Consider the following 24,212-nt stretch of genomic DNA (forward strand, 5'->3'; position numbering starts at 1 on the left):
GGTTTGCGGGGGGGTAACATCAATTCGATTTTTCACGGCGTGGGTGGTAGATCGGGGAGAAATGGGGCTCTTCTGAACCGCGCTGAGAACCAAAGAACTGGATACAGAGGTTTATATTGGATTATTATTATATTCTATTCCGATGGAGTGTTTCAGGAAACTTAGATCGGACGTTCAACTCGTTGATTGTAGTTTGAATTCTATAGTCAATGCTAAAATGTATTGAAATTAAAATGTGCTAAAACATTGGCGTGCTTGCTTACTCTTGAAAAACCTTAATATTAAATACAATTGTTTCGTGTGCCCTAAATAATTGTATTAATGTAGGATACAGTAATTTTTCCCTGTAAACAATTGACATGGTCAACAGAATACTTGGAGACCTATTAGTTTCTTCAAGTGTCTAGGGCATGACAGTTTCAATGAATTCACAGGGAACGAATGGCTATTGTATATAACGTAGAAAGGAACTGTTAATTCTTCGGTGTGCCGAAGATGTGTTATCTCGGTTGTAAATCTTAGGAGATTTACTGGGGTTAGGAAAGATCGAAAACGAGACGATGGTACCGGATGTGTCATATCTGCGTATCATCTGCTAGTCCTAGAGTTTTGTGTGGGCGGAACGGCAAAAATCTTATTGGACTAGGGGTGGTACTTGGTACTTTCCCCCGATATCGGAGTGGCGCTAAGGGTGTGGCCAAGCCGGAAGAAGGGAAGTCGATAGCCAGAGAAGAAGAATAAGTTCCAGTCGGTAGAGATTTCAAGTTCGGTCTAAGTCGAAGAAAGTTAAGTTCAGTCGGTCAACTTAAGAAGTACGACTTAAAGACGGTTCGCGGACTAGATTAAGATGAGTCGCGAACGAATTAAAGACGAGACGACCGAAACTAGAATTAAAGACGAAGATGTGATATTCGAAGACGTTTCGTAATTAACACTCAAGTAAGACAAAATTCAGTACCCTACAAACTGTCTTTGTACTGTAAGTGTGGCTTTGTAAATATATGTAAATAATTCAAAACAGTTTAAGTATTACAAACCTGAACAAAGTCACGGAGAAAAATACGAAAGGCCAGGTAATCGAATCATACCTCTAGACGATCGATTAACCAAGCCTACATTAAGTAGTGGGTGCTAGGACTTATTTCGAAGTATTTGTTGTTTTTTATACTAACTGATAAATAAACTGCAACACCCATAAGGAGCACCTCTGTAATCACTGTAATCGTTGCCGGCGATGCTCTACCATCAGAGAAGATGGGTCGATAATGCTGCAGTCAAAAGAACTTATCCGGCGGTAAACCGTTCGGACAGTTACAGGATGGCCTTGTTTACATGAAAAAACCTTCCATTCTTTCTCCAAATTCAATCATTCACTTTTTGTCAATTAGTATATTTACGTGAAATGCCATTCATGAAGAAATCCAAAGAGAAGGCCCTTAAACAACTTCAAGCTGAAGAAAGTAGAAAAATATATGCGGCAGAAATAACAGAAGGAATGAAGAAAAAGGGAAATACCGTTTTTGTGGAAAGATCGATAGATAATTGTGAATATTTAAGTGAAGGAAGACTCTCGTTTTTAGGTGCGAATCCAGAAATTGAAAAAATTATGGCTAATGAGTTTGCTGAGAAATTTCAATGAGAGGGAAGAAATAAGGACAAAGATGTATCAGATCTTGAAATGGCAAAAAGTATGTCATCACTTACGAACACTATGAGAGAAAAGTTTCAAAGTAATACGAAAAAGAAATTCATAAAACAATCTACAGACATAATAGCCACTTGATATAGTAGCTTCCGTAAAAATTACAAGTACATATCTACTACGAAATGCAGTACCTTCTTAGTAGTAGTATCTACTCTGTAGCATTAGCATGTACTTCATTTTTATTCAAATCTATCACTCAATGTCTAAGTTTCAAATTTTGAGCCGGAAATAGTATTTTGAAAAATAAGGTTCAATAGACTGATGTCCTCAAAAATGGTGTCTGAAAATCTGAGGAAAATCATTTCTCAGTCGTGTTCTGGTCGCTCATCTTCAAATGATAAAATACCACATAATGATGAGGATACCACAAAAACTGAAAACAATTTATTTTCATAGCTCCATATTTCGAAAAAGGCGTTCCTTTCTGAGCTTGTTGGCTATGGATACTCTTGATCAGCCCATCAAGATCTACAACATACCAAAAATTCAGCCAAATTCATGAAAAGCCCTTCTCTATAAGAAATGTGCGTTGTTCTTTGGGTTTTACATTTTAGTGGTAATGTAGCTTGTGTGAAGTGGTTTTGCTGACGTAGATTTTTATTTTCCATTTGCAAATGCCAGATCGATCGGTCCGGAGAACGAGAGCAAAAAAACAACGAACAATCGAAAGGTAGGATTATTTCCATGTTCCATTTCTAAATGAAAATAATTCTACGAAGGGTGGACGTGGCAGATGTAAAATCCGGGAAAACATACGGGAAAAACTCTACCCGTTACTTAGTCACCGAGATTTATGTTTACAACTCGAAATAATGAGATTTCCACGAAAATTCGGAGCGCAGCCGTTGATTCTTTCATGACCGGAGGAATCCAATCCCATGGAGTAATTACTTTCGTACGTGCTCGCCCGTTGAAGATGTACTAATATCCTGAGTCACGTCATATCAACGTCAAGACGCCTAATGACGCAGATGCGACGCTAGGTTGCAGGATCCTGTCTTTTTGTTGGACCATCAACTGACGGAAAAAAGGCGTTTCACGGGTTCTTTTGGTTTATTTCAGTTTGCAGAAACTCATTGAGTTTTTGGGTTCCGTTCTCTCAACAGAGCTCTGCCTATTACCTTTATCATTTCGTTTTCATTTTTCGAATTTTAGGCTATGGACTCACGGCTTAACTTGATTTTCAAGCTACTTGGCTTGAGCTTGACTTGAAATTAAATCAAGCTTGGCTTGAGCTTGACTTGAAATTAAGTCAAGCTCAAGTCAAGTAGTAGTTTTTCAATATCAGGTCAACTCAAGTATCCATTCATCAAGTACTTGATTTTTGGCATTGTGTAATAAAATAATAATAATAAAAAATGATGAAATGAGAAGGAAACTTGCAAGAATCACTTTTATTTATTAAACTTTATTGTCTAAAAGAACAAATATATCAACTATATTGAAATGGGAACCAAAAATAAATCACTATAAATAATAACAAAATAAAGAATACAGTTCCTTAAAATTGAGAAACCTCCAAGCACTGTTTGATTTCATAATAGGGTTTTAGGTTTTGCTAACTTAACATTAAGCCGTCTTTTTGTTGGACCATCAACTGACGGAAAAAAGCGATTCACGAGTTCCGTTGATTTATTTCAGTTTGTAGAAACTCATTGAGTTTTTGGGCACCGTTCTCTCAACAGAGCTCTGCCTATTACCTTTATCATTTCGTTTTCATTTTTCGAATTTTGGGCTAGGGACTCACGGCTTAACTTGATTTTCAAGCTACTTGGCTTGAGCTTGACTTGAAATTAAGTCAAGCTCAAATCAAGTAGTAGTTTTTCAATATCAGGTCAACTCAAGTATCCATTCATCAAGTACTTGTTGGCATTGTGTAATAAAATAATAATAATGAAAAAATGCTGAAATGAGAAGGAACCTTGCAAAAAGCACTTTTATTTATTAAGCTTTATTGTCTAAAAAAATAAAAACTTCAAATATATTGAAATGGGAACCAAAAATAAATCACTATAAATAATAACAAAATAAAGAATACAGTTCCTTGAAATTGAGAAACCTTCAAGCATTTCTTGATTACCTAATGGGGTTTTAGGTTTTGCTATCTTAACGTTAAGGTAGCACAAGCCGTGATTTCTTCGACAATTTGAGAAGAAAAAATGTTCAAATAGGATAATGAATTAGTTTAAAATTTTATATCTGACACTCAAAATGTTAGATCCCTAAGTCAATACAAAAATCCTTAATTTATCGTTTCAGAAAACACCAACAAAGAAGATTATGAAGAATTATTGGAAAGGCTCAGGCTTGCTGACTTCCTCTACACAGAATATTCTTTGGAAGAAGTGATTTATCAACTGGCTAAGGTGATTTTCACACAGAGTCTCAGTGGTGGTAGTGCAGATGCCCAAAATGCTTTGACCAAGTTTGTTAATTTCCTGGAGAAAGAAGCCGAGGAAGGAAGGATATCTAGGGCACTGGAAAAAAAAGTACTAGGTAGGTATGTCGATGACGAATTCAAGTAAAGAACGAAACAATTATAATACATCAATAAAAATTGTGCATCTATAAATTGAACCATGTGTTACATCATGCAGTGTCATTCTTAATGTTGAAGCTATTACCCCTAAATGTATTGCAATGAGCATTTTTTAGCGTTCGTTCCCTGAACAGAACGCTTTATCATTTCGACACAATTTCTGTATTTTTCGAACCTTGAGCTGGTATATCCATCCCTCCAACCATATGTTATCCGTAAACATGAAAACTACCAAACGATAAGAGCTGGAATCTTCAAATTTTAATAGTAGGTTCGGTTCTAAAATGCCGGGGTTTCGTTTGTTGATGAGCATTATCGGACTAGGGGTTCCGTAAATGTTGATTTTCGAAATTTTGTTTTCCAGTTCATTTCAAAACTGCAGTTCGATTTAAATGAAAATATAGGAAATGGAAATCATGGAATGTCTTGACGTAAAGTCAGGAGCTCTTGAGCGCCTTTTTTATGCGCCAATTTTACCCTTGGACACCGCTGAACTATGTATAGTTATATATACTAACTGAAAAAGAAATTGCAACACCCAGAAGGAGCTATTTAAATAATTTTTTCGGTGAAACATAGATAGTACCTATAGCAAGGAGTAAATGATTGAATTTGGAGAAAAAAATGGTGAAGGTTTTTCCATGTAAACAATTTTCGTTATTGTAGTCGTTTTTTGCAAGATTTTTTTAAATTTTACAACAAACCAGCTGTTCTAGAAGATCCAATGTCGATGTTTAGTTGTTGTTAAAATGCCTTGATCACGTGAACGCGGAATTCATCGCCAGCTTAGTGAATTTGAAAGAGGTCTAATTATTGGTCTATGGGAGACGGAGTTGTCATTTCAAGAAATCGCTAACCGTACGAACAGAAATCCAACTACTGTTATGAGTTGTTGTCAAGCGTGGTTTGATAATGCCCAAAATCGAAGAAGACTAGGCACCGGACATCGAAGGGGCACAAATGAAGTTCAAGATCGACATCTAAGACTTATATCCATTAGAGACCGATTTGCGACAGCGCGATCCTTGGCTGATGAGTGGTTAGGAGAACAAGGCCATCCTGTAACTGTCCGAACGGTTTACCGACAAATAAGGTCTTTTGGACTACATCATTATTGACCCCATCTTGTGTTACTTCTAAGTTCTGACGGTTGAGCATCGCCGGCAACGATTACAGTGGTGCAGAGATCGTCAACGTTGGAATGTGGAATGGTATCAGGTCGTCTTTTCTGATGAATCTCGAATCTCTTTGGGTGCACATGATGGCCGAAGAAGGATTAGACGACGTCTGGGAGAAAGACGTGAACCTCAGTTTGATGTTGAGCGTCATGTACAACGGATAAGATAATGCCCGACTACATGTTGCCAGAGTTATTTTGAATTTATTCGAAGCGGTCCATGAGAATATTTTGCCATGGCCGCCCAGATCCCCCGATCTTTCGCCCATAGAGCATGTTTGGGACATAATGGGTAGAAGGCTTGGAAATTTACCCCAGCCCCCACAGACTTTGGCTGCTCTGAGACATGAAGAACAGGTAGCTTTGGGATAGTATCCTTCAAGGAGAAATAGACCATCTTATTGCATCAATGCCGAGACGTGTTGGGAGTGTGTAGACAATCGCGGTGGACAAATACATTATTAATAAATTTATTTAAAAAAATTGTGAACCCTTCGTTTTTTTTTCCCGAATTTCAATCATTTACTCCTTGCCATACTATCTATGTTTTACCAAATAAAAAAATTAAAAATTAAACATCTCCTTCTGGGTGTTACAGCTTCTTTGTCAGTTAGTATATCATTATCTGCAAAGATGCAACCGACGCATGAATGGACGAGCACTCAAGAGATCCTGTTTTCACATCAGTGTTTTCCTCATTTCTTTTTGTTTTCATCGTAACTCATCTATCCAAAATTATCTTTATATTCTATCAAACAGAAGCAATAAAAGAAGCACGTTAAACCTCCCTATTTAATTTCGCTAATACTCACGGGACATATCCAAAATGCAGCTCGACGTAGAGCACAACATAATTAGCAACAATTCTACAGCACAGTCCACTTGTTCCCTACATAAACAACCATCGGACAAAAGTGACAAAAGATAGCTTCATGGGGATTTGGGTCGTTCCAAAGGACATATCCTTGTTTGCAGGCCCTTTGGACTTTTTTCTCCGGATAATAACACAACATTCACAATGAAGAGCGTGGAATGAGAGGCTTTGTCGCTTTACTGGAGCGCCCAATTCGTTATTTTGAGTAGGTATTTGTCGTTCAGTGGCGGCTCTTGCTCGTTTGAACCGAAAAAACTTGTCCCTTTTACCAAAGCCTGTGTATGAGATATGCTAGTACGTACTTTGTCTCTCAATCAATTTATTTAGGTTGGGCAGATCAAAAAACTCATTCTTACTGCTTAAGCTATCTTCAATGAAAAAAACAGCAAATTTTATACAATGGTTCATTGTTTCTTTCTAAAGGGGGTTTAGAGCTATAGAACTTCAAATTGCAATAAAACAACGATGGATTATCCGATTGACACGAATTTCATTTATCCGCAAGATAATCTTGTGGCATTACATTTTAAATATGATTTCTGGCATATGACCGCCACGGCTCGCTCGGATGTAGTCCAATCTGGACGTCCAATTTTCGATTACTTCATCCAACATTTGTGGCCGTAAATCTGCAATAACACGGCGAATGGTGTCTTCCAAATGGTCAAGGGTTTATGGCTTATCCGCATAGACCAATGACTTTACATAGCCCCACAGAAAGTAGTATAGCGGTGTTAAATCACAAGATCTTGGAGGCCAATTCACAGGTCCAAAACCATCAGCTCATGGTTGTTCAATTCAGGAATGAAAAAGTTAGTAATCATGGCTCTATACCGATCACCATTGACTGTAACGTTCTGGCCATCATCGTTTTTGAAGAAGTACGGACCAATGATTCCACTAGCCCATAAAGCGCACCAAACAGTCAGTTTTTCTGGATGTAACGGTGTTTCGACATACACTCGAGGATTAGCTTCACTCCAAATGCGTCAGTTTTGTTTGTTGACGTAGCCATTCAACCAGAAGTGCGCTTCATCGCTAAACAAAATATAATGGACGTAGTGCGCGATACGTATTCCGCACAGAACCATTATTTTCGAAAGTAAATTGCACTATTTGCAAGCGTTGTTCAGGTGTGAGTCTATTCATGGTGAATTGCCAAACCAAACTGAGAATAAATCATTCGACAGCTGTTAAATTGGTCGCCATCTTGAACAGTAATGCCAACTTAAAGTTATATACCTCGAAAAAAACGCCCGTTATAATGAAGACTATTCCCACTCCAAAGATTTTTCATTTGGGACCGATCTCAAAATAATAAACATAGATAGAGGGAGAACACGTCATTTTAAGTAAGCGAAATTTGTCCTCAACATGAACTATCAAATTTGACATAAGGGGAGCGGAAATGGAAACATATCAGTGATATGATATTTCACTGAATTTGCGGGTTTCTCAAAAAAAAAAAATCACTTCTCATGTCTCATAGGGAATCAACGTTCCAAATTAACTTAAAATATCTTGAGATAAATACCTTAATATATCAGAACATTAGAAAACTTCAAGCTCGCCAAACGACGTGAAACAACCGATGACACTAGGAGCGCAATAACTGGCAAACCTTGGATTTCAGGAGGTAACACAGAAAATAATAAATCTTCTGCTTACTATCAACTCGACAATTAGGGAAAATATCGTGGTCGTGACTGCGACATAACCTCTCTTGAGTTACATAGTGTGGGGGACTCTGTGTCTTCGTCTTGGGATTCGCGTCACTCTCTAAATTGGCACCGCCACTACACAAAATCATCATACTCCATCATGGATAGAGATGAGCGATACCGTGATTTCTAGATCACGTTGTGAAACGTGAACGTTACTTTATGATATCAGTGAAATTAGAGTGTGACTTGTTTACTGTTTAGGTTGCTTGTTATTAATATTTGTATGAATCACCCAAACCTTAGTTCGTTTATCTTTGCAACTCGAATTGGTCACTCTTATCATTCAAAGCAAAGCAAAATTAATGAAAAATTATTATGAAAACATCCATTTTTCTTACATTTACAACTCATTTCCTTATTTCAGCTTTAGTTAGGAACGTAACAGAAGGATATAGATTTTTGAAATGTTTCTCCAAATTTGAAGAGGTGGTTTTGAGAGATAATTTCAATTCGCATAAATTACAAGTAGAATAATTTACATCAACTTTTGTGAAGAAAGCCCAAAGATTGCTGGTCTTTCGCCTGTTATTACTTTTTTGCCTATTATTATTATGTCTCTGACGTGTTTTCGTTTAGTTTTTATAATACAGAGTACCATTTATTGCTTCGGTCGGCAACTTCAATATAGAAAGAATTTCTTTGGGGTTGTTTATCAAAGATAAGCATAAAATTAGAATTTTATTGCCACCACCAATTATGCAGTAATTCAGTAGTTATTATTTGTTTGTAGCAAGTATTTATTGTTTAACTGGTCCTACAAAAATACTTCCCAAAGCAGGCGAAGTTGCCTACGATGCTGGGATTGTCATAAAAAATATGCAATTATGTTAGTTGAAAAAGGTTCCGAAGCAATAAAAACATCAGGCTGCCTTCATAATTTACGATTGCAACGGACGATGATATGCCCTGAAAAGATCTGTGAAATATTCAAACTATGATCCCGTCACGCTCTGTATTCGTTTTTCGGAACCGTGACTACCTGTGACATTCTGATATCAGTGATTAAATCACAGTTCGTGAAATATCGCTCTTCTCTAATCATGGAGACGAAAGGTGTATTTGGCAGCCTCTTTCGCTCCCTCTGACGAGTCGCCGTTGGTGACGTTCCTTTCCTGGGCCGGTTCGCCCGATAAAGAGAAGCCTGAAATTTGTTTGGTGGAAGTTGCGTCATTGGAATAAATGGGCTCTTGTTAGGGGCGGAAGATGATGGAAACCGTAATTATTCTTCCACAGTGAATTTGTACGGGAGGTTGTCAATATGAGCTGCTATTCGAATTTCATTCATTACATGTTTACTTACAGGGGGAGTATTTGTGTACATATCCCTTCATATTCCTTCATTGAATGGCATTCAATTCTGCCTTTTCGAGCTTCAACAAAGAAAATACTGAAATCCTGTTTGAATTGTTTTCAGCGCTTTTCATTTCATTTCAGTTCGTTAAATATCAATGTGGAACAATTTCTGAAATGCAGTCAAACTTCAATGAGTTGAACAACGATAAATCGAATTTTTGATAACTTTATGTTTCTATACAGGGTGTCCCGGGAAGAATGCGACAAACGAATACCATGAATTAAAGTCATCAAGGAGGACCCGTATCAAGAGGTTTCAATCGCCTGAGGGCCTTCGTTTGGGATATGCAAGGTGATGTTCATCTTATGAGTGAAATTTCACTGTTGAACTACTCTTTAACTAATCGACCAAATAATTTCAAATTTTGAGGTTCTGTCACACCTTTCTATCGCCTTCCTTCAATATTTCTGAATTCGAGTAAATCAGATACGGACTAGGAAAATTTCAGACTGTTCCTATTTTCGTGAATATTGGATCACCCTGTACGTGAACATTATGATTTTTTTCCGTTTTCGGAACCACAAAGAATCAATTCATTATAAAAATTCTAAATCTCTGCTTGGCACGGTTATACAGGGTGATCAATAAACATTTCCTTATGAGTGAAATTTTTTTAGTTCAATAACTCTTCAAGAAATCCACCGAATAATTTCAATTTTTGAAGTTTTGTCTCCCTTTACTAACGCCTTCCTTCAATATTTCTGAAATCGAGTAAATCAGATCCGGACTAGGAAAATTCAAGACCTTTTCTATTTTCTTGAATATTGAATCACCCTTTATATTGATAGCATGATTTTTTTTCGTTTTCGTAATAACAAAGAATTAATTCATAATAAAAATTTCAAATTTCTGCTTGGCGCCATTATTCAGGGTGATCAATAAACATTTCTTCATGGAAGTAATTTCATAGTTCAATATATTTTGAATTTGTCGGTAGAATTATCTCGAAAATTGGAGTTGTTTCACCCTTCACGAATGTCTCACCTAAATTTTCCTCGAATTATTTAGGAAAACTTTCAATCAACAAGCTGGATAAAGAATAGAACAAAAATAGCAAATAAATTGAAAATTTTGATCTTGAAAATAATTAATCAAAAATAAAATATTTTCAGTTCAGCAGATATTGTTCAAAATTATATTCCTCCATTTTAATGCATTTTTGAGCACGTTGATATGATATAGTTGTTTCACAGATTTCGCTATCTTATTCTGTTGAATCGGTTGTACTTCTTTCATGAGGGAATGTTTATTGGTCACCCTGTATGACGGTGGCAAGCTGAGTTTTAGAATGTTGATTATGAATTAATTCATTGTGCTTACAAAAACGAAAAAATTATGATATTGACGTACAGAGTGATCCAATATTCAAGAAAAAGTCTAAAATTTTGTTAGTCCGGATCTGATTTATTCGATTTCAGAAATATTGAAAGAAGGTGATAGTAAAGGGCGACGAAACTTCAAAAATTGAAATTATTCGGTGGATTTGTTGAAGAGTTATTGAACTAAAAAAATCTCACTCATAAGGGAATGTTTATTGATCACCTTGTATGACCGTGCCAAGCAGAGATTTAAAATTTTTATAATGAATTGATTCTTTGAAGTTCCAAAAATGGGAAAAAATCATAATGTTCACGTACAGGGTGATCCAATATTCACGAAAATAGGTAAAGTTTGAAATTTTCCTAGTCCGGATCTGATTTACTCGAATTCAGAAATATTGAAGGAAGGCGATAGAAAGGGGTGACAAAAACTCAAAATTTGAAATTATTCGGTCGATTAGTTAAAGAGTTATTGAACTGTAAAATTTCTCTCATAAGATGAACATCACCCTGTCATCCCCAACGAAGGCACTCAGGCGATTGAAACATCTTGATACGGGTTCTCCATGATGACCTTAATTTATGGTATTCGTTTGACGCATTCTTCCCGGGACACCCTGTATATGTTTGGAGTGTGGATGAAATACAGGATTCAATGCTAATTTCTGAGCAGATTGGTTATCAATGAATAATTTAAATGAATCCAGACCTTCATTCAATTTCTCATACAAATTCCTCAAATATATGGCTTCTTTGGCAGCTTCACTCATCGCCATATATTCGGCTTCAGTGCTGCTGAGTGCAGTACTCTTTCTTTGAAACTTTTCCTGGAGATGGCTTCAACAGTTTTTCGACCACATCATTACAAATTTCTTCAAAATCGGACTTGCAGAACACGAAATATTAGAATTCCTAGTATTTCACGTTTGCGGATTGAAAGTATGTGAAATATTGTATTCAGCTGATTTAAAAACACATTCCATTTTTTAATCAACATCCGACAAGTAGTCGAAACAACAAAGTTCCGGAAATTTCACTTTTACGCATGGTCAACGCGTACAATCGCACCTATATCTGGAAAATCTGAATTTAGTATGGAACCATCTACGGCTCAAAATGAACACCACCAAATTTCATTAAAATCAGATGAGAATTGTGGTAGTTAAGGATGTTACAAAGGATGCAGACACATACCGGCAGACAGACGCGAAACCAAAGTTGTTCAGGATGGTTTGATTTTGCAAGCGGCAAGTTTGGAATAGGAGATTAAAAATTTATCGCAAGGCTTCCAGTGATTATTCTTGATAATAGCCACATAGATTTTATAGTATTATATATTAAACGTGTAGACATTTTGTTATTTTAGAAGACTAATATTAACAACTTTATATTTTTGTCTAGAAGTACAGTCTGAATTCACTATAATAATAAGTTAACCTTTAAACACATGGTCAATAGTCATAGAATACACAGACTACATATTTAGTCTATATTCACATCTAACTAACCAGCCAACCAGCAATACATATAATGGTGCCGCCATCTATATTGGGGATATAGTGTTAGGGGCTCAACATTACATCTCAAGTTTCTTTGCTAAACTCGGGAGCCATATTTTGAAAGCTATTTATCTTTAACTGGTATTTTTTCAGATGTTCTCATTGCTGCTCTGTCAGACACCGTCAATGAACGTCCGGAGCTAATCAACATAAGGAGAGAAATGCCACAGGGCAACGATAATATCCTAGGACAGCAGGTTCTGAGACAAATCCTTGAATTTCCATTAGAAGACAGGACCCAGTTGCAGAAATCGAATCTGAATTTCGAAAATGGAAAGGATCAAATTGAAAAAAACATACAGCTGCGCAATAATCCACCAATGAAGAACCAAAAAATATTAGTCCATATGCCCTATTCAATTGGGAGAAAATAAAGGAAGAACTGAAATTCGTCTATTTTATGCAAATACGTAAATAACTATAGTATTGATATACCTAATCAAATTTATGTTCATATACCTCAGAAAATTATAAGAATTGTCTACCAGAAAAAGGAAAATTATTTCGAACCGATGTTCGCCAAGATCTTAAAATTACCTTCTAAGGGCTAAAATTTGGTGCTGATTACCTAATGCTAAACAAATACTGATGTTTTTCTACCTTACAATAGAAACCTATTCAGATCAACTGATTCTACTTTGCAGTGTCAATTTTCAATGAAAACTATAAAAAAAAACTCTTCAATGATATCGTTTCTTTAACTTATAACCAAAATTAATTCTCAATTTCAAAATTCCACAAAGACGAAATTGCTCTAAGAGAACCTATATAACTAATGATTAGAAGTGTGATTCTAAGAATTTGGTAGAACAAGATTGATTTAAATTGATATAACTTTTGAGTTTCATGAATCTATAGTATAAAAATGTAGTTCTCTCGAAAATTATTTTTTTTTAACATTACTTGAAGCAGATTATTAAGTGATTTGTGAATCTTTTTTGAATTATAGATTCATTTGAATAAATAATACAGAGATCATATATTATGTGTAAATATATTATCAAAAGTTGTATATTATAAATGAAATAATAAAGATTAATTAGTCAGAGAAATCCTTGTCTTCAATTCATCAGGAGATATGTTGAAAAACCTGTATAGTCAACCTTTGGAAGAAAAATTACACCTTAAAATTCACTTCGGAGGAGTTAAATGGGGAAAGGATTATTTCTAAAATTAAAGCTGTTATATTTTCTATCGAAACATTTCGAATGAATCCCCGTAAACCGATATAATACCAGAATTCTACCAAAAAAATCATCATTCATCAAATAGTTCAGTAATGGCATATTGTATTTCAAATCAATAGACATATAATAACAATATGCTTGTTGAAAAATGGAAAGAGGATTACCTTCTGTATAACTTTCATGTAAATTGGGGACTGTGCGCAACCAACACCCCTCCTAGTCCTTGAAGAAACCCTGGATCCGCCCCTGTCCTATGGGCGCCAACTTTTTGGTAGGTAAATTACTAACAACATATTTTATTGGTTTCAGTAAAAGAGCTGAATATTTTAAATAACTAAAATACAAAGAGAAATAGTCACAATATACAAATAATAATATCAAAACCACACGGGCTCTATAAATTTGACCCACTTCCGATCGTGAGAATCATTACAGGGTTGCGACAAGTACCGTTGTCCTACTATTCCTACTATATAATCTAAATTAATTTTTTTATTTGTCGAGCTCAATTTCATACAATAACAAATAAATATAGCTTCATGCGACAGTTCTTGCTAAGATTAACACAATGATAATGATTCATTTATGCAAAAAATATATGAATTTATGCTTGATCGTATATATGTATGTACACAGGTGTTCCTTAATTGAAGGTACAAATGAAAATGACAGATTCCTCGGATCATTTTAAGAAAAAAAAAGATCTATAAGCATGGGCCCGCAAACGATTTTGTTTTCGAGGTGCAGGGTGTTGAAGTTTGATTATTTTTCGAGTTTTTTTCTCATAGCATATATTTCCCTTCAAAAGCTATTCAACTCAAATTTGGCATAGATATTCCAATTTAATCATATATGTGGTATGCTGAATTTGAATGCAAAATACACAGGGTAATATTTTTTCTGGAACAGTGCGCCTTTTCCTCCAGAATTCTTTTCAATGGACCACTGGTAATTTAGAACAATATGTAAAAAGGAGCTTTGATCCAGAGACCAGAACTATAAATATCGAAGTACTTTTTGATATAAGCAGCAATACCGCAGCGATGAAAATATTTTAGATAGATAGAGATCGGTGATCCTACCCAAGAAACCATTTTTAATAAAATCGTACCATCCATTCTCCATAAAAATCTAGAGTACCATCGACTGTGACCCACCCTGTACACAAAATGCAATCCATCCATCTAAGAGCCTTCTCTAGTTGAGGTTGACGATCAATAATATGGCATAAATAACCTTCTCTATCTTCAGCTCATTTCTACGTGTATGCGTCCAACGTATATGCCAAGATTTCTTTTTGGTATCTCCCTGATACCACGTCGCCTGCCAATGTTTCCCTCCAGTATTAATTGGATTTGTTTGAAATCTCCTATGCTGCATTGTATGCCCTATAGATAGCTGTTTTTCTCATCTTTATGGTGGTAGTGAAGCGGGGACGAATTTTCATCTTACTCAAAACTGTATCTCGTTCGTTGTCCTACTTGTCCAACTTATTCTTATAGCATTCTCCTGTACAACCCCATTTCGAACACATTCAATTTCTTGATTTCCTTCTGCAACAGCGTCCATATTTCGCACCCATAATGGAGAAACGACCATGTATAGCACTTCAACATACATATAGTCTTGTTGTTATGAACAGTTGTGGGTTGCCTAAGAAACTCTTCATTTTGGTGAAACCATCAGATCTAGCGATTTCTATTCGACGTCTTATCTCTCTTGAATGATCTAAATGTTCGTTTATCTCTCTACCTAGGTAGGTATATATATCTCCTCACGTTTTTAAGCTTCTCTCCATTTATGAAGATTGAAAGAACTCTCTACGGTTGAAAACGAGAATTTTAGTTTTCAAGGCGTTCACTTCTAAGCCAGCTTTGCTACTCTCTCCTATTAGGACTTTCATCAAGGCTTGTAGTTGTTCAACAGTCTTTCCTACTTATAACCACAGTATCGTCCACTTTCCGTTCTGTTTTGAAGAGATAATCTCACTATAATATATTCAGCATACACATTAAAGAACAAGAGAGAGAGGAGACGTACCCCTCTCTGTGTATATCAATATATTTTGTATTGCCGTTTTTTGTTCGGATGCAGCCTTTGTGATTTCGGTAGATATATTTCTTATTATAATCGCAATATCCTGCCAACATACCTTTCTGTTGTAGAATCTCTAACAACCTCTGCTGTTCTATGCGGTCAAAACCTTTACTGTAGTCCACAAAACTCATATAGGTTTCTTTGAACTTCAAGATACCTCTTGGCTATTAATGATATCTAATATAGCCTCTCCCTTGTGCCAGTTCCCCTTCTGAACCTATATTGTGAACGACTCAAATAACCTTCACATTTCATCTGGATGCGGGTGAAAATAATCCTCATGAAAATTTTAATGCCATGGCTCATCGAAGATATTGTTCGATGCTCGTCACATATACGAACTTTATTTTTCTTTGGCGGTGTCACATTATTATGTAGTTTAGCTAGTCGAGCCGTATTTTATGTTGCAGATAGCTTCTTCATTAAGATGTTTGAAGTGTACACAATGCAATAAGTCGGTAATTATTGGAAATGTCATCATCATAATGAAGGTTCTCCACCCTCATCAACGAACAGGGTTGTCCATGGTGCACACGACTTATAATAACCACTTTTTGATATCCAATTTCTCGAAAACTTCACTTTCAAAACGGATTTTCAAAATTTTGATATACAGTCTTGTTTCAAGAATTCAATCGATTCATAATTTTTTGTTAATCCGGACCTGAATTTTTCATGTGATCATTAAGTGATTCATTTAAGCTTCAAATAAGAAAGATGTGTGCCAAATTAAAAAAATAATAAACTGGGTGGTTCGCTTTTTGTGATCTTGGAAAGAAATGAGAAAAATTCATAAAACACCCTGTACTTCGGTAACCAAGGCAATCAGACCTAATAAATGGAGTCTATCTACAACCACTTTGGTGTTCTCTGTTCTAGTTTTACCGTTAACGAATGAAACACCCTGTATATATATAATTTGCAGTTTGAAGAATTGAGCATAACAATTTCAATCTCTAACAAAGTTATCATAATTTTGACCTCAAATTCTTCATTAGTGAGACAAATTCAATGATTTAAAATTGTTATAAGCGGGAAATTAGGCATTTTAGATTTCCCACTATTCCCCTGGAACAATATATATACTATCTCATCCGAATGGAAAACTATATCCAGAAGACAACGCCTAACCCATGTTTAATATAAGTACTTTAAAATTAATCGATTTACGCACCACTACTCAAATACAAGAAATAGTAAACTATAAGACTTGTACTCAACTATATCCTGTAAAATATTGATAAAAGACAAAAACACTCTTCCAATCAAAATTTTAATGATATGGCTTAAAACAAACCGAAATGTCACAATGCAACATTCAAATAACTAAATCATATAGTGCAAAACATATATGAAAACCATTAAACCATTCACACATATTAATTTTTCAATGAATTGAAATAATGAATAAGCAAATAAAAACTATTTCGTGAAATTCAAATATCTAAAGACAATTTTTTTGACAAGATAAAATAAAAAATTTCAGCAAGATTTTCCAATTTTGCACTCTCATATTATAATTATCACTCGCTCTGCTCGCCGAAGGGGCTCCGCCCCTTGGACCCCGTCACTATGCCGGTAGATTAGGGCTGCCATAAATGTTGGTACATCGACCGGGACAAGTTGCACAGAAATAGGTTAAAAACCACATAAAAATTAAAAACTCATCTGAGAGGTATTCATTTGATAATAATCCGGGGTTTCAAGGATTATTGACTTTTTTGCACTTGGTAGTTGAATTATAACACATTCCCCAATAAAATAGGACTCATTCATTCAGACATATCCACTGAAATAATTCATAAAGAACAAAAACAATATCAACTCGCACTTAAAACAACATGAAGTCGCAACAATAAACAAGTAGGTAGGTACCCTTTTTTTTAGGCTTGATCCACGGTGCCATTTTTCTTAGCCCATTTAAATATTTCGAAATTTTGGCCTTTTCAAGTAATTTTTTCTTGCGTGAAACCTTTCCCATTCAAATGTCCAACAGTTTTTTCTACTAGATTTCATTAAGGAACATTATTCAAAACCATTCATGCAAATATATCGAATTTTGTCATTGGACGGGTCGATTATATTCGAGATATCGTGTGTTGTGAAAAATCTCTGACGTCACTGTCAAATTTAACTTATATTGCATTGTATTCATCGTGCCATCATTCTTTAGTTCGTTGTAGAGTTGTCTTGTTTGGTTCACAAAATTTTTATTTAGTAATCTTCCATTCATTCATAGTATCCTCTCAATTAATTTTAACTTTAATAACAATAATTAATGATTTTTCAATCCTTTCAATCGAATCGTAAATCAGAAATGCTTGACTGTGTAGAAATAGAGTATAAAGTTCTGATAAGAGTCAAAAAAAATCGGTTACAGCTTTTGAGGCCTTTTTTCAAATAAGAATTTTTTTTTCAATGACACCCATTGCTTCAGCAAGCGTTCAGTAGCTAGAAGTAGTGAAAGCCATCAAATTCTAGAATGAGAAAGTACATTGCAGTAAGTTGTTTCTGCATACTCATGAAAACCTTTTATCGGTCGACCTTACAGAAAATATCGAAAAATATTTTCAAATTTAAGACCAATAGACTGCACAGAAATTGACATCATATCGGCGGAATTGGAAGCAGGATTGTGAAGTATGTGCGCTGGACAACCGATAGTTTTGATGTCTTTGGAAAAAATCTCTTCTAATTAAAAGAGACTTGGCTTTATTTTACTTCAAATTGAGTACCTATTTGTGTTATCCGCGCTGACAGCGAAAATATTTTATATGGAAATATTAAGGTTCTCTCAGGATTCAATACAAAATGAAGTGATTGTATAAGGTGATTTATTAGGCCATGTTTCTAATTTCAATAATTATATTTTTAATCCTTCAGTTTCTGAAAAATAATGTTTGAGCAACGGAAACAGTTTTCCAGCTTTATGATTACTGGAATCCGTTGAGATTCCATGAAAACAATTTTTTTCTTACCTACTCTATATAAGGAAATATGAATCTCATAACGGTCAAATTACTGACCGGGACAATTTAATAACTGACCGGGACACGGGGACACAATGGTCCAAACCGGGACATGTCCCGGTGTACCGGGACGTATGGCAGCCCTACGGTAGATCCTTCACTGGGTATCCCTCTAGAAAATAAAAGATTTTTTTCGGAAACCTTGTATCGTTAGCTGATTTTAGACGATTCACTCGGTATCCTATGCTGATTCTAGGGTAGAATTCTATATGACTTCTTTCCTAGAACATACCATTTCGCCCTTGCTCACATGAAAATATTTGATGCAAATAACTTTCCATGACGACAAATCAAGGGCGGTCCTAGCCTTAAGTTTGAGGGGGTTCGCCGTTAAGGGTTTCGAGTTTTTCTATGGTACCAAATCCCAGATTACGCCGATATCGAGCTTAACCTCTCAAAAATATTTATATTTAGATATTTATATGAATATTTATACAGGGTGTTTCAAGTTGGAAGGCCTATTAGACGTTTCTGGAGAACGGGGCCGATTTGAAATCTGAAAATTCCGAATATGACATTGTTCATGATGCCCTATTCAGCTAAAATATTTTAGAAGTTCTGGCACTTCCGGTTATACAAGAATTAAAAAAAAATTCTTCGAAAAAAATATTTTTTTTCATTTTATGTTTCAGATATTATCAAGATTTCCATTCTCAAATACTCTCTGCTAAAATTATTGCGTTAGTTCTCATAGTTTTCAAAATATTAAGAAAAAAACGTAAAAAAGAGAGAATTTCCATAGTCACTATCACGTGAATTATTTTCACTGTGAATATCCTATGCGTATACTCAATTCATTTTCACAAACTAGAATGATGTTGGAATATCGTGCATATCTTGAATTTGAAAAATATCATCACAGGGTGTTTCAAATATTGTGCCAAAAATTGTGAACAAAATTTGATCATAACTTTCGATTTTCAAATCAGAACCCTATTTTTTTGTGATTTCGTTGAATTCTACGGTAAAAATAAGGGTAGTGTTCAAACATGATTATGCTCTCAAATTCAATAATTCAAGAGTTATTCCAGATTTTATGAATTTATGTTATACGTAGGGTCAATTTCATTCAATCTGTTTCTAGAGTGCGTTTCAAATATTCAATTATTTCAAAGTGACAGGTGTACTCATTATTGAATAAAGTAGATTATAATTTGACGATATGAATCCCCGTTATTCAAATAATGAAATTCTGGATCTATTCCATATCCACGGTGAATGCAACAGAATTGTTTCGAGAACTTGTCGAACATTCAATCAGAAATATCCACATTTACCACCAATTGACGAGAAGATAATTCGGAAGGATGTTTCAAACTTTCTGTTACTCCCTTTTCATCACCACGCTGATTTTTTCCTGAATTCATAAAATGTATTCTACCGCTTTTTCATATGAATAGAATTGGCGCACAGGAGTCCTGCATGATTTTATTTCATTTGGTAGGTAGAGGTTTTTTTCTTCTAGGTAGGTACCTACTCCATCCAGTATAATGGATATTCATGAAGTATGCAACATCCTTTCAAGAAGATGAGGAAATTTCTGATTTAAAATTTGATGAGTTCTACCAATAATTCTAATGGAATTAGATATTTATAATACAAGTGCAGAACTTATTGATATTCTTCCAAGAGTTCAAAATGACCGAGTGGTAGAATGAGCCTTCTGTACGAGTTTTAAACATTATGTTCCCGAATTCACTGCCTTTTTATTGAAATTGACGGAAATTTCCATAAATATCTATTAGTGATTTTTGAATTGAAAAATGTTGGTTGGTAGAACAGTTTTCTGTATCACAAATTTGACAAATAATAGATAAATCCGTTCCAGTCTATTTTGTTCCACAAAATGTGCCGGCAAGAACTGATTTGCCACATAATTAGAGAAAAGTATATCCAGAATTTTGTCATTTGAATATCGGAAATTCAATTCGTGAAATCAAATTAGTGAAGCTTTGATAATGAAAATACCTGTTACATGTAAAGTAATTAGATATTTAAATTTCTATGGTCATAGAGTATTATTGCTAGTCTGTCTGGAAACAGATCGAATAAAATTGACCCTACGTATAACATAAATTCATAAAATCTCAAATAACTCTTGAATTATTGAATTTGAGAGCATAATCACGTTTGGACACTACCCTTATTTTTTACCGTAGAATCCAGCGAAATCACAAAAAAATAGGGTTCTGATTTGAAAATCGAAAGTTATGATCAAATTTTGTTCACAATTTTTGGCACCCTGTGATGATATTTCTCAAATTCAAGATATGCACGATGTTCCAACATCATTTTAGTTTGAGAAAGTGAATTGAAATAGGCATAGGATATTCACAGTAAAAATAATTCAGGTAATTGTGACTAAGGAAATTCTCTCTTTTTTACGGTTTTTCCTTGATATTTTGAAAACTATGAGAACTAACACAATAATTTTAGCAAAGAGTAATTGAGAATGGAAATCTCGATAATATCTGAGATATAAAATGAAAAAAAAGTTTGTTTTGAAAAAAATTTTTTCAATTCTTATAAAACCGGAAGCGCCTGAACTTCGAAAATATTTTAGCTGAACAATGTCATATTCCGAAATTTTAGATTTAGGCGTACAACTTTGCTCCTGCCGTTTTGCAATAGCTGGCTGTAACGGTAAGTGATAGTCGAAATAAATATATCGTAGATGTCATACAATAAGTTTAGTTATTTGTGAACATAACGCCATCGACATGTTAGACGATTTGTGTCTGCATCATAAAGTTATTCACGATTAACCATGTCAGCTTACGAGTCAAATTCTCGTCATTTGAGGGAGGTTTTAATTTTCTACTGAAATATGAATAAAACTGCGGCTGAGGCTCATCGAATGCTCTCAAATACCTATGGTGAGGCCGCTATTAGTGAAAGAACGTGCCGAGAGTGGTCTCAACGCTTCAAGAATGGTGATTTTGATGTCGAAGACCAGCATCGCGGTGGAAGAGAGAAGGTTTTTGAAGATGCAGAATTGGAGGCAATACTTGATCAAGACTCATTTCAAACGCAACAATAATTGACAGGATCATTAGGACTACAAGCCATTTCAAAACGCCTGAAAGTCATAGGAATGATTCAGAAACAAGAAAAGTGGGTGCCGTACGAGTTGAAGCCGGGAGGTGTTTGAACGGAGTTTGTTTGTTTGTGAACAGCTGCTTTCGAGGCAAAACGGAAGGAATTTCTGCATCGGATTGGGACTGGAGACGAAAAACGGGTTCATTACGATGATCCCAAGCACATAAAATCATGTGGATATCCCGGCCATGCTTCCACGTCGACGGCTAAACCGAATATTCTCGGTTCTAAGGTCATGCTCAGTATTTGGTGGTACCAGCTCGGCGTAGTGTATTATGAGTTGTTAAAACCGACTGAAACGATCACAGGCCATCGTTATCGAACGCAATCAATGCGTTTGTGTCGAGCATTGAGAGACAAACCGCCGCAATACGACGAGAGAGTAGATGAATGGATTTTACTGCATGACAATGCTCGACTTCATGTTGCGAAAGTCAAGATATACTTGAAAAAGTTGAAATGGGAATTCCTACCCCACCCGTCGTATTCTCCAGACGTTGCTCCCTCGGACTATCACTTGTTTCGATCAATAGCACACAGCCTGGCTGACCAGCACTTCCTATCTAATGAAGAATTAAAAACTTGGATCGATTCGTGGATCGCTTCAAAAGATGACCAGTTTTTTCAATTCGTACTCTGCCCGAAAGATGTGAGAAAGTATAGTGATCAGCGATGGGCAATATTTCGAATCATAAATGTATAACCAGTGTTTTACAATAAAGCCTCAAATTTCGGTAAAAAAATTTGTACGCTTATGTATTTGTTATATTATAATATATTTATTTACTTATCACGGTTTTAGCCATTCAGGTAGAAATAAAAAAAAAATAGTAAATCTATTGTTTCATATGAAAAAAAAAAGACAATTGGCAAGTATAACACAAAATCTAATTTGGTCTGTGAACCCTTTGAAAACCTTGTAATCACAGCGTCCTGGTCAACATCAATGTCCCTGTATATGTTCAGGAGGACTAAACTGAATCCGATGCCAATATCGAAAAAACCAGAATAACACCATATGAACTAACATTTATTCATTTCGAAAATAAACTTGCCGAATTTTCTGCTCGAATAGCTGTGCGAAAATTATGATTCCATACAGTTTTATAATACGTCATAATCTAAAACAACCTATTAACATGAATTTCCACCAAGTAAAAAACCGATCCCATCAAGAAGATCTGGCATACAGGCAACGTTGCAGATTATTTAGCATCTGACAGACGTTACGAGACGACACTAATTTCCGGGAAAACCTCGGAGGCTTTCGGCAAGTCTCGTTGACAATCGGGATATTGACAGCCAGCTGCCAGACTGATTTCGCGGCAAAGTGGAATTTTCAACTGAAACAGCAGTGTTAGCAGTTTTGAGTTTTTTAAGTTTGGAAGTTTTTCAATGGATATATTTTGTGACATGGCAGATATGGAAAACCAGGAAAAAGTTTGCTCTCTTTGCGGTGTGGAGTTTTCTACCATTTCTTCAAAAAATAGGCATTTGCGAAGTATTCATGAAGTGAACAATACTCCGACTTCGAAGTCGCATATTATTTGTCCGCTTTGTAAGAAAAATGAGCTGCAGTGTGGAACTTATAAGAAATTAGAAACTCATTTAGCATTGGAGCATGATATTAAATTTCAGAAATTAACAGAAATATTAGGTAGTAATAACATGGTTTAAGGAACAATGGTAATAATAAATGTGTGTTCATTGTGGAAACCTTTCGAAGGGCGATGCTAAGGTTCTTCATACTCGAAAAATTTAATTAATTATTGATAAACATCATCGATAATTATAATGTACATGAGAAGAAGGATTAGAATCTCTTGGTTGCTAGTGCTTTTGTTAATAAAGGGGCTTTTTATTGCAATGGGTTCAGTGAATTGAGATTCTGTTGATGCTATTGTGAACATTAAACAATGTAGATTTTTTTTTAATTTCGAAAGATATTTTCCATAAAATAAATTCCTATTATGACAAAACAACGAATTTTATTGTTTTATCCTTCAGTATTATCGAAATCCTCTCCTATACAAGGTAACAATTGAAAACAAATATAATAATTGCCTGATGGTATTCAAAAACGTTTGTGTGGATATGATATATCCACACAAACGATTTATTATTAATAATAGTACATAGCATGTAGTACTATTAATAATAAAATTCAACATTGTCAAGTGAATACCTAATAAGAGTTTATTGGGTCTCATGATGAGAGCTCAAAATTCATATGATAAATTTTTAATATTGCTCAAAAACTATCCTCTATATATTTCTTCAGCATAAAATATCTTTAGTTATATTCAGACATTCATGAATCCAGCCCCAATCTAGCACATGAGGATATAAGACATGAAGAGTCCAGGGAAGACAGGTAGTACTATCCATTTTTCATTATTTTCTATATGTAGAGAAAAAGTAGTAGTTTAGTTTCATAAGGCACACGCAGAACGGAGAAAAAGCCAAAGCTATAACGCAAATGAAAAAGTTGTACATGGAAGAAAGGTCCGCGCGTTAATTCGTGAAATATTACGAAATAGTTCTCAGGA

At 35.2% G+C, this 24,212-nt stretch overlaps 1 protein-coding gene across 2 annotated transcripts in view; it reads left to right on the top strand.

Annotated features, from left to right (window-relative positions):
* Positions 1-13,303, top strand: part of LOC123679637 — a 161,039-nt gene extending 147,736 nt beyond the window's left edge. Inside the window, exons 10-11 of one of the 2 annotated variants that reach the window (XM_045617025.1) lie at positions 3,954-4,201; positions 12,345-13,303. In XM_045617025.1, coding sequence (XP_045472981.1) covers positions 3,954-4,201; positions 12,345-12,625 — 529 coding nt within the window. In that variant the 3' untranslated portion in view covers positions 12,626-13,303. The remainder of the gene's footprint in view (positions 1-3,953; positions 4,202-12,344) is intronic. The other variant, XM_045617033.1, reaches the window with a different exon arrangement.
* Positions 13,304-24,212: the final 10,909 nt, after the last annotated feature.

Source organism: Harmonia axyridis, chromosome 1, assembly GCF_914767665.1.
Source record: "Harmonia axyridis chromosome 1, icHarAxyr1.1, whole genome shotgun sequence".
Taxonomy (NCBI): Eukaryota; Metazoa; Arthropoda; class Insecta; order Coleoptera; family Coccinellidae; genus Harmonia; species Harmonia axyridis.